Source organism: Heteronotia binoei, chromosome 4 (genome assembly GCF_032191835.1).
Source record: "Heteronotia binoei isolate CCM8104 ecotype False Entrance Well chromosome 4, APGP_CSIRO_Hbin_v1, whole genome shotgun sequence".
In the NCBI taxonomy this organism is placed as follows: domain Eukaryota; kingdom Metazoa; phylum Chordata; class Lepidosauria; order Squamata; family Gekkonidae; genus Heteronotia; species Heteronotia binoei.
This window is the reverse complement of record NC_083226.1, coordinates 25,363,883-25,375,961: the sequence shown is the minus strand read 5'-3', so window position 1 is coordinate 25,375,961 and position 12,079 is coordinate 25,363,883. Positions and strand designations below refer to the sequence as shown.

Below are 12,079 nucleotides of genomic sequence, written 5' to 3'. Positions count from 1 at the left end.
TGAAAGCTGGATGAACAGTCTGGGGAAGTTCTGCTTACAAACCTACCCTTTTGAGCTTTGCCCCCCCATCATTAATGATGCCTCTACTTAACTGTTTTTATCTCTCATTTTTCATCCCCTCCGGTTCCCGTGACCTCATCTACCTCCCGTTTTATCCTCACAACAACCCCTTGAAATGTAGCCTAGGCTGAGAGGCAGCAAGAAGCCCAGGGTCACCCAGGGAGGCTTGCGGCAGAGTGTGGATTTGAAACTGGGTCTCCTTTGGGGAGGGACGGTGGCTCAGTGGTAGAGCATCTGCTTGGTAAAGCAGAAGGTCCCAGGTTCAATCCCTGGCATAAAAGGTAGGGTGGTTGGTGGAAACAGGGAAGGGCAAGGATATCAGAGTTTCCAGCAGTAGGGAAAGAGGAAATAGTGTGGGAAGCAGAATACAGGGGTGAGTGTAAGGTTGCCATCCTCCAGGTGGTAACACAGTGGGAAAAACACAGTAAAGCTGCGATCCTGGAAAAAACCGTGTTCAAAAATATAACACTTGTGACTCTATAAAAATTGCGTAGGACAGTTAATTCATTTGCTGTTCATGAATATATCAGCAGTAGTACAGAATAATTACAGCAAGTAGTACGTAAGTTTCCAATAGTAATTCATAGGACAAGTCAACAAACATACAAAATAAAGAGTCCACAAACGGAGGAATACAGTCTTTGGTGCAAAACCTCCCAGAATAACAACTGATCGCCAACATGCAGAGATCAGTTCCTCTGGAGAAAATGGCTACTTTGGATGATGAGTTGACCAGCCCTAAGTAAGCGAGGCGCTCCCCACCTGCAAATCCTTGTGGGTTCTCCGTCCTGCACCTGGGCCTGGCAGCACCCATCATGCAACTGAGCCATAGTTTTTCCCCAGAAGAGGCTCACGGGGTGGGAAGCTGGAGATGGGGAGGTGAGATAAAGGTAAGTTGGCTAGTAGATGGGAAGGAGGAAAAGGAGCAGGAAAAGGCAAAGCGGGCTTTCATGGAAAGGAAATAGATAGTGAGGGAGGGGAAAATGAGATTTCCTCCTGCAAATCCTTGTGATTGCTGCTTGTAACATTAAATTTTAAAGTTAAACACTGGGCTAGTGAGCAATGTTCCCTCTAAGCTACAGAGTCTTGTGAGCAAAAATACTACTTCGTGAGCTACTGGTATTAAAATTGTGAGCTACTGGCATTAAAGTTGTGAGCTACTGCATAAATTATTCTGCTCTGGGGCCATTTTTCCTGAGCTAAGAAAAAATGTGTGAACTGGAGGCTAAAAATCTGTGAGCTAACTCATGCTAACTCAGCTTAGAGAGAACACTGCTAGTGAGGTGTAATGGACAAACTGGAGAACAGAATTTGGTCTATAAAGGTCCAAGCTCAAATCCTGATCACCGTGGTCCACTCATGTTCTCTTGGTTCCATCTCGTGGGATTATTGGGAGGGGAACAATGGTTACTGGTTTGACCTCCTTGGAAGCTGGGTGGAATAAAAATGTAATAGAAAAAAACCTTCCACGTGCATGGCTCCACAGCAGCACCTAGTGGTAGCAATGCGAAACTTCCATTTGCTAGCACTAGAATGCCCATAAATTCTGATTTGGCTGGTGTAACCGTCATGGTTACGAGCATATTATAGTTCCTTTTAATACGATGACTGTGTAATGCTAACGACACGAAAATAAGCTTGCTATGCTATTAGAACAGGTTTCATTTATTCTGTTTACATATATAATGCAAGTGGCCGGAAATTTTAATAGCCCACACTTCAGTGCGATCAGAAAACCAGCTCCGCTGCTCTCCATAATAAGAGGGAAGCTTTAGAAACACCATTCCCACTGATACCCAGGGGTGGAATTCTAACAGGAGTTCCTTTGCATATTAGGCCACACACCTCTGAGGTAGCCAATCCTCCAAGACCTTTAAAAAAAGAGCCTTGTAAGCTCTTGGAGGATTGGCTACATTAGGAGTATGTGGCCTAATATGGAAAGGAGTTCCTGCTAGAATTCCACCCCTGCTGATACCCAGGTGGAACAATAAGTTTGTCAGTGGGGCTAGTTCCTTCTTTTGCCTTGGCTTTTTTATTCACTGACTCCACACAATTCGTCCTATGCATGGAAAAAGACTGCTACAATTTGGCAGATGAAAAGTAGTTTAAGCAAGTGTATTAATTGAATTTTATTTTATTTTTCTTTTTAGGGGGATTCTGTTAAGCCAACTACACACAAGCCTAGTTCTGGCTCCTGTGAAAGTATAAAGCAAGATCTCTCCTCTTTAGACTCTCCATCTTGGGTAATTGCCTCTTGTATTATTCTTTAAACCAATGGTGGCCAACAGTAGCTCTCCAGATGTTTTTTTGCCTACAACTCTCATCAGCCCCAGCCATTGACCATGCTGGCTGGGGCTGATGGGAGTTGTAGGCAAAAAACATCTGGAGAGCTACCGTTGTCCACCCCTGCTTTAAACCAGTGTAGTGAAGTGGATTAGAGTGTCGAACTAGGATCCAAGAGACCTGGATTCAAATCCTTGGATTCAGATCCCCGCTCTGTTATGGAAGCTGTCACATATTCTCAACTCAGCTTATTTTTAACATTTATTTAGACCCTTTTTTAACAATGTAAGTAATAATACATAAAAACCACTTTTTTAATAATTTAAAACTGCAGGTAGGAAGAAGTAATCAAAGGTGTAAAATTATCTTCAGCTGCTTCTTAAAGATCACGAATAAGGGGACCAGGTGCACCTCCCTGGGGAGCTTGTTCCATAACCGTGGGGCTGCCACTGAAAAGACCCTCTCTCCTGTGCCCACCAGAGAAGCTTCTTTGGTCGATGGGACAGTCAAGTGGACTTCTCCCTGTGATCTGAGTTCCCAGGCAGGAACATTGAGGAGAACTGCTGGAGCATCACGGTGACATGATCCCTGTAACTGCCCTCAGCCAGCAGTCTAGCTGCAACAGTGTGTTCTATCTGCAGCCTCTGAACACTCTTCAAGGGTATCCCAAGTAGAATGCATTACAGTAATCCATCATGGGTGTAATTAAGGCATGGATCACTGCAGCTAGATCAAATTTTACTTTGGTTTAATTTAGATTTTTCAGCTTGTCTTGGATTGACATTCTCATTCTGTAGTCCAGCTTTCAGGAACACGCTCTTCTGGTTTGTATGTCTAATTCTGATAGCATAGATTAAATGTATATAAATGGGAAATGTCTCACTTTCTTTCCCTCTCCTTTCCTTTCAAAGGCAAAGAGCAGCAGCAAAGAGCCATTCCCTGACGTCAAGCAGGAAGTCCAGAGCCATCAGAGTTCTATCAGATTAGCATCATGGAATCAGCCTTCACTCAACCCCGAGGAGGAAGACCTCTTTACAGATTCCCAGTCACAGGTAAATTGTAGGCCATAAATCAGCTGCCACAGGATTAGACAAGATCAGTGTTCAAAAGATGTTCATCAGTAACATAAATTGGATGTTGCTATAGCTGGAGGATATGATTAGTCACCTTGTTTTTTTTTTAAATTCATTATATAGTAAATCAGTTCTTTCTTGGTCTTATCAAAGACGTTCATGGCCCCAGCTGTGTTTTGAAATGGCATCTGGGTTGGGTGCCGTTTTGCTACCAGCATTGTGTCTAAGGACATTATAGATGTCTGTCTAAGATGAGGAAGAGTCCTCTGAGTGGCAAATGAGAATTTAAAAGAATTTATACCCCGCCCTTCACTACCTGAAGGCATCTCAGAGCAGCTTACAATCACCTTTTCTTCCTCTCCCCACACAGGCACCCTGTGGTGGTAGGTGGGGCTGAGAGAGTTCTGAGAGAACTGTGAATGGCCCAAGGTCACCAAGCTGGCTTTATGTGAAGGTTAGGATCAAGGGAAGGAATCAAACATGATTCTCCGGATTAAAGTCCACCATTCTTAACCACTGCACCAAACTTGCTCCCTAGGGAATACAGCCTTCCCAGACTCTTATACGTCATACTTATGCAGGTTGGCATGCTATGGAGACTTCTTCAGAGAGAAATCAAGCTATTTCTGGGATGGCAAAAGGATAAAGTGTTAGGTATGGGCTACCTCCTAGGTTCAAACTACATGTTACAGCACATATCTGTGTTGCCTTAGCTTTTTTGCTAATTTTTGTTTTAGCTCCAACCTTTTTGTTTTTTCACTCTGCAGTCATTTTTGGCATTTTGAGACAGGGTGGTGAGCACCAACCCAAATTGGTTACCACAGGAGGCAGAACCAAACCCAACAGGGCTAACTTCTGGCACTCTCCCCCCTCCCCATCACATTGATGACTGGTTTTCAAAAACAGAAGAATTGTGGGAAAAATGAAAAGCACAAAACTTGAAATTGCTTCCTGACCTGGATAGCCCAGGCAAACCTGATCTTGTCAGATCTCGGAAGCTGAACAGGGCCAACTCTGGCAAGTATTTGGGTGGGAGACTTCCTTCACCAAGTCATGTGATGGGTGCCCAATTTGGCACCCCCAGAAGGCCAGTGCCCTAGGCAATCATCTAGTTTGCCTAGTGGCAGGACCAGCCCTGGCTGGAACTCTCAACCAGGAAATGAAGGAGAAACACACAAGAGCCCCTCATGAATGTTTAAATATTCTTCGAGAATTTTATTTCTACTAGGAGGTTCCAGAATTCCATTCCACCACGTTCCTTCTGAAAAAAAAAGCCCTGGTTATTAGTTATTGTCAGTTGGGTTGTTTTTAGACTTTGCCGTTACTCATTTTTGGAGAAAGGTGGCCTAGAAGTGTCCTAAACAAAATCAAGTTAGTAGAAATCCAAACAGTATGTGTGAAAAAAATGGTTTGTGAAATGAAAATACCCTATTTGTTTTTCCTACTTTTTTTAGGTCTTAAGTCAGCCTTCAAAAAGGAAGTTACCAGAATGGTTTGGAACTTCGCAAAGAATTGTTTCTCATGTTAAAACTTCCAAAAAATCTAAGGGAGGAGGAAGCCAAGGTCTTTTTGGCTGAACTTGAAAATATATATGTATATATCTAATCCTGAAGGCTTTGCTGTTCATTTAGTTACTTCTTTTAGTCATAACTAAAACAAGCTGAGCAATGTATGGATACTCCATGTTTAAAAAACAAAATGCTGAAGGACAGCTCCTCATTCTTTAACTTCATTCCTACACAAGACTTCTCAAGAGCCCAGGCACTGAAAGCCGACAAAAAGAAATGGGTGGTTTAAACCAGATTGTTTGTTGCTGTGAACTTATTCCTTTCACTGAATGCACTGAAGAATTTCCATGTAAATATAGCAGGGACATGCTCTGAATACACATCTGAGATGAATGCACATAACCAGCCAGTCTTCCTCAGCTACACTACAGATATCAGTAAGACCACTGCAGTATAAAGTCGACCAATTCCTGTATTCCTTATGTTAATTGCCGTTTCTATATGTATTAGTCATATGGATGACCTGACGAGATATTGTATCTGTAATCACTTTTCTTTCGTTATTGATAACATTTTTCTTTACTTTCAGTGAATTTTGGCACTTCCTTATGAATTTAAATTGGTTTAAAATGAAAAGCTGGTGTTCATGATTAAGTAGATGAGCCAATTTTCAAAAACTTCCTAACATTAAAAGACGTTCTGAAAGCAGGAGTTGGTAGATGGGGTGAAGGTGGTGAGGACCTTAGGGGGAAGTGACCATCTCCCATTAGAATTCCTTTTGCTGTGAGGAACCAAGGAAGTTCATAGCACATGTATGTTAGATTTCAGTTGGGCAGACTTTAATAAACCCAGAGGTGTGATAAGAATCATTCCATGGGCAAGACTTTCGGAAGGGAAAGGAGCAAATAAAGAGTGAGCTCTCCTAAAACAACAGCTCTTGCAAGCTCAAGCCATCACTATTCCAACAAGAAGGAAACATTGTAGGGAATCCAAGAAACCAGTGTGGATGACAGAGAATTCCATGATGTGCTATGGGAGATGGAAGTAAGGACATAACCCTGAAGAAGAGCATCTGTGGGTTGCTAGGCACTGTAGGTCAGCCATCAGAGAGGCCAAAGCTCACAGTGAGTTAAAGCTGGCCAGGGAGGCTCGCCACAACAGGAAAATCTTCAAATATGTGAGGAGCAAATGCAAGATAAAAGTGGTGATGGGTCCACTGTTGGGTGAAAATGGAGAAACACTTAGCAGAGAGAAAGCAGAAAGGCTTAATACAGAAAGGCTTAAAAAAAGCCAACGCCATGCTGGGAATTATTAGGAAGGGAATTGAAAACAAATCAGCCAGTATCATAATGCCCCTGTATAAATCGATGGTACGGTCTCATTTGGAGTACTGTGTGCAATTTTGGTCGCCACACCTCAAAAAGGGTATTATAGCATTGGAGAAAGTTCAGAAAAGGGCAACTAGAATGATTAAAGGGCTGGAGCACTTTCCCTATGAAGAAAGGTTGAAACGCTTGGGACTCTTTAGCTTGGAGAAACGTCGACTGCGGGGTGACATGATAGAGGTTTACAAGATAATGGAGAAAGTAGAGAAAGAAGTACTTTTCTCCCTTTTTCACAATACAAGAACTCGTGGGCATTCGATTAAATTGCTGAGCAGACAGGTTAAAACGGATAAAAGGAAGTACTTCTTCACCCAAAGGGTGATTAACATGTGGAATTCACTGCCACAGGAGGTGGTGGCAGCCACAAGTATAGCCACCTTCAAGAGGGGTTTAGATAAAAATATGGAGCACAGGTCCATCAGTGGCTATTAGCCACAGTGTGTGTGTATATATATAATTTTTTTGCCACTGTGTGACACAGAGTGTTGGACTGGATGGGCCGTTGGCCTGATCCAACATGGCTTCTCTTATGTTACCTATTTTGCCTCATTTTTCCCCCTGAAGAAGAGAACAGGCTCATCTAGAAATGGTAGTAGGCAGGGCATGGTGTCTGGGCTGCTGGCTGACATGGACAAAGGCGTAGCTGAGAAGCACCTGGCTGCATCGAATGAGTACAACCCCCCTGGGTCACATGGTATGCAACCAAGGCTGCTCAAAGAACTTTCTAGAGAGCTTGCAGAACTGACTTACTGCTTCAGCCATTACTCTGCAGACAGGCTCTGATTCTGGATCATGTTCAGCACCAAACAACTGAAGGCAAAGTATCCTCTTGGGGTTTTGACAGTTCCTTTCTTTCCTCAGTAGGAGAAATCCCAAAGGTGCTGCACTGTGAAGAAGCCGATCTCCTGTGCTCTTCAAGAGCCAAAGTACTCTGCTGCCTCAACAGTCAGACGTCTCAGTAATCAATTATTTCTGGTCCTTCGGGGCTGATTTTCTAATGCTTCAGTGGAAGACTTCTTTAGTAAAGGGCCACTGCAGGACAGTTACTGTGGAGTACTTCCCAGGGGAAAATGGGGTCAGCCACAGGCCTCCCTTTCCATTGGTTCCTCTTGAGAAACAATCGAAAGGGAGGGCTGTAGCTGGTATGTCCCCGTTTCCCTCCTTCACCACCCTCAACCACTCCCTTTCCGTCCCAGCCATCGGTTGGGGGGGCGGTGTTTGTGGAGGGAAGGGAAGCAGGTCCAGTGGGGACAGGGGCAAGTAAGTTAGTGGGGGTGGGTTAGTGGAGGTAGAGGACAGAAGGGAAGGGAAGGGAAGATTGTAGAAGTAGAGGAGGAATGGGAAAGGAGCAGTAAGAGTGGTGGGAGAGAGAAAACAACACAGTGGGGATGCTGGAAGTTATGGGTTAAAGGACACAGTGGAGTTAACAGGTTAGTGGACACAGTGGTGGTGGTCAAAAGAGGGGAAACATATAGTTAGTGGGGTTAGGCAGAGACAGAAATAGAGTGAGTGGAATAGGGTAAGGGGAGTGGAGGGGATAAAGTGGGAGACCCCAGTTCACTGCCTCTTCCATGCACCCTTTGCCAATCTGGCGGTTTCTGGAGGCTTTGAAACAATAGAAAGGGGGGAAAATGATTATAAAAACCCATTCAAAGTAACTATGAAAATCTCTCCTTTGGACTGCTACTCATTCAAAACTAAGCTTGTCAAATGCAGTCTTTAATAGAACTGCCTTCACTTCCCTCCCACCTCCTTCCAACCATCCTCCCCACCAACTTCCACTTTAATAAAATCTGCCATTCGGCCTGTTGATGGCTTACCATTAGGCCAACGGTGGGCCTCTCAGTTTTCAGCCTCTGCTTTGAATCCAGCTCCTTTCAGCCTCTGCTTTGAATGCAACAGCCAAGACTCAAGCCTAGGTATACAACTCTGTCTCCCTGGAGCTTTGTGATGCTGGCATTATGACATCGATGGAAGGAGGGCCCAGCAGTATCTGGGTCACAGGGACTGGTCTCTGGGCAGTCTGGCAGATGCGGGGGGGGGGAGTGGTCAAAAGAGGAGGCACAGAGGTAAAGTTAGTGAAAAGGCCTGTGTTCAGGTCCTGGTCATTGAATTATGTGCCTTAAGAGTGTTTAAAGCTAGTGCTTGCATTTCTGGTTCATAGACCCGTCTACCCTTCCTACAGAGAGTCCCTCTGTTATTGCAGTGGAAGCAGAACACCAACATTCCCCTTCATTGGGGTCACACCTTGGCTGTTTTACAAAATGCAGAGTGATGGCCCATGTGAGGCTACTCTATGGTTTCCCCTGCTCTGTTGATAGTCATTGACCCTTTCCAGGGCATCCATTTTTATCCTAGTGACTGAGTTTTTCTTTGCCTTTCACAGTCTTTAGACTCGTGGCAACCCCCAAAATCTAATAAATAAAATTTAGATACTCTTTTCCTAAAATTGTTACCTTTTTTTGGCTTTTCTGTCTCGACATGTGACACTATAACAGAATTTGGGTTTGGGTGCCTAGTTTACCCTCCAGGGGATGTCCAGATTGGTTTTTCTCTCTTTCCAAAATGGAGCTAATGTGCCTCACTGCATTTTTCTCAGGGCATTTTGGAGGAGGGGGCTCTAAGCCTCTGGAAGAAGGTCATGTCCTCTCAGATGCCTCCTTCCCTAAAGTGTGGGGACACAGCTATGGGCATATGTCTCCATGTAGCTCATGGAATGCATTGCAATCATGTTTTCTGAGTGGAGGCCTGGTACTATCTGGCCTTGCACCATCATGGAACATTCCCTGCCCTGTCCTTTTTTGCTCCTTTCCTGGCAGGGACCCCATGATTGGTGGAATGCCTGCCAAATCCCTCAGCAAGGTAATCTGGTGATATTTCTCCCCCCACCCCCTTCTCTGGCTGTTTTGCTGTGCAGATTGCTCTGCAAGTCGCACCTGCTGCCTATCCTTTCCTTGGCCACATCATGTCTGCTTCACAGCTTTCATGGTGAGGGTGTGGACCTTGCAACTTTAAGTGGAAAAGAGTTAGGGTTGCCAATCCCCAGGTGGGGGCAGGGGATCCCCCGATTTGGAGGCCCTCCCCCTGCTTCAGGGTCATCAGAAAGCGGGGGGAGGGGAGGGAAATGTCTGCTGGGAACTGTATTATTCCCTTTAGAGATTTATTCCCATAGAAAATCATGGAGAATTGATCCGCGGGTATCTGGGGCTCTGGGGAGGCTGTTTTGGGAGGTAGAGGCCCCAATTTTTCTGTATAGCATCTAGTGCCTCTCCCCAAAAAACCAACCAAGTTTCAAAAAGATTGGACCAGGTGGTCCAATTCTTTGAGCCCCAAAAGAAGGTGCCCCTATTCTTCATTATTTCTATGGAAGGAAGGAATTGAAAAGGTGTGCCGTCCCTTTAAATGTGATGGCCAGAACTCTCTAGGGAGTTCCATTATGCTTGTCACAGCCTTGATCTTGGCTCCACCCCCAAAGTCTCCTGGCTCCACCCCCAAAGTCCCCAGATATTTCTTGAATTGGACTTGGCAACCCTAAAAAGAGTCCCTACCGAGGCAACTGGATTTGGATCCTGATTCTTGTGCTGTTGGTTTTGTTTTGCACACCAGTTGGGACTCAGACTTTCTAAAATATAGCCACAGTATTAATTCAGAGCCAATGTACCATGATTGTGTGTATCTTGAAAAAAAATACATGTGTTTTTGATACTTTCACATGATTTATATGTTTATGTCCCACACCTACTGCTTTTAGGAACTGGCCCTCAGATTTCCATCTATTGCTTGGAGATCTCCGAATTAAATACTTGCTAGGATTGACCCTGCTTAGCTTCCAAACTATGACAAGATCAAGATAGCTTCTGCTATTCAGTTAAGGGCTTAGCCTGAAGAAATTCCACCTGGGACTGCATGAAAGCAATCAGCTGGCCCAGACCTGGATAGCCCAGACAATCGTGATCTCTTCAGATCTCGGAAGCTAAGCAGCTTGGCTGGTATTTGGATAGGAGACCTGACCTCCAAGATAATACCAGCAGGGTCGTGATGCACAGACAGATAATGGCAAGCTACCTCAGAACATCCCTAGACTTCAAGCCCCATTTGGGGTCAACAGAAGTCAGCTTGACTTTATGGGGATGGGGAAAATAGTAAACCCAATGAACGAAATGGAACTTCTGAGGATTTCTTTACTTATTTACTTCATTTATATCCCTCTTTTCTCCCCAATGGGGACCTCAAGTGGCTTACATCCTTCTTACATCTCCCAGATCCTACTCTTGCACTCTAACCACTACACCACACTGGCTCTCATGGTAAGTTTGTTGGTTCAGGTTGCACTCCTGCCAGTCAACCCTCCCCCCCTCCCTTGCATCAATAGTACTTTAGAGTCAAGCACCCCTTTGGGTCTGGAGATTTCCTTCGAGTCAAGGCTTCAAAGTCCTTGGCCACTGGGCCTCCATTAGAGCTTTCTTAGGAATAGTTTCCACTGGGTAGGTACACTACATAATATTAAACAGATACTTGAAACGTCATAAAAGCAATGTGTCTGATGAAGTATGTACGTGCATGAAAGCTTACACCTTGAATAAAACTTTGTTGGTCTTAAAAGTAGCACTGGACTCAAGTTTTATTCTGCTGCTTCAAACCAACATGGCTGCCCACCTGATTCTAGGTCAACTATAGATAGCCAACCTACTGCTGTTTCCTTTTTTTTAAGGCCAATGTTTATTCACAACTTCCAGGTGCAGCCCAGTTAACCCAGAATTGCAAATGCTCTCCAGACTACATGGGACAGTTCTCTGGAAGAAATATAAGTTTTGTACTTTAGCATTACATAGCTGCTGAGCTCCTTCCCTCCACAAACGCTGCCTTGTCTAAAACACTACCCCCAAACCTACAAGATATTCCGAAGCTGAAGACAGGGTTGCCAGCCTCCTGTTTTTACAACAGCTCTCCAACTGGCACAAATCAGCTCCCTTGGAGGAAATGGCATTGTACCATGCTGAGGCCCCTCCCCTCCCCAAACCCTGCTCTCTCTCAGATCCGCCCCCAAAGTCTCCAAGTATTTTCCAACACAGGCCTGGCAATTCTATGGGAGGCTTAACATTTTTTTGTGCCCTGTAGTCCATATTTCAGTGCTGCTTGAAGTTCCTGAGAATCACTGTCTTTGCTACCTATAAAGCAGGAGTCAGGTAGTACCTTTAAGACCAACAAACTTTTATTCAGAATGTAAGTTTTTATGTGTATGCACACTTCAGACAAGGAATGAGGTACACTAAGCAGAGCTACATATAGCTTGTGGGGTTTGGAATGCAAAGTGGTACAAAGTTAAAATCCAATAGCGGAACAGTAAAATTAATACATTCAGAAAACCTTTGATCTGGGTTGCATTACCGTGGAAAACCAATAAAACAGTAACAACAAAATAAGAGTCAATTGCACCTTTAAGACCGACTTAGTTTTATTCAGAACGTAAGCTTTCGTGTACATGCACACTTCTTCAGACGAGGAAACTAACATGTCAGAATGTCTATTAATTATTTTATTGCTAATAAGCCTGGGTCAAAATGAGGGCATTGCTTTCCCAGAAGTTTTTCTTGTCCAACTAATTTACATTCGGAATAAAACTTTGTTGGTCTTAAAAGTGCTCCTTGACTCCTGGTTTCTTCTACTGCTTCAGCCCAACACGGCTGCCCACCTGGATCTATTTGCTCCCTATGGACGCTGTTATATAGGTCGGAAATGGAAAAAAAATCCCAAAAAGGGAGGCGAAAGC

At 44.3% G+C, this 12,079-nt stretch overlaps 1 protein-coding gene across 5 annotated transcripts in view; it reads left to right on the top strand.

The window, feature by feature from the left end:
- The window catches only part of WRN (WRN RecQ like helicase), a 102,405-nt gene extending 96,845 nt beyond the window's left edge, over window positions 1-5,560 (top strand). For 4 of the 5 annotated variants that reach the window (XM_060236967.1, XM_060236970.1, XM_060236968.1 and 1 more), the window contains exons 33-35: window positions 2,211-2,303; window positions 3,255-3,395; window positions 4,871-5,560. In XM_060236967.1, coding sequence (XP_060092950.1) covers window positions 2,211-2,303; window positions 3,255-3,395; window positions 4,871-4,993 — 357 coding nt within the window. In that variant the 3' untranslated portion in view covers window positions 4,994-5,560. The remainder of the gene's footprint in view (window positions 1-2,210; window positions 2,304-3,254; window positions 3,396-4,870) is intronic. The other variant, XM_060236971.1, reaches the window with a different exon arrangement.
- The last annotated feature ends 6,519 nt before the right edge of the window (window positions 5,561-12,079 follow it).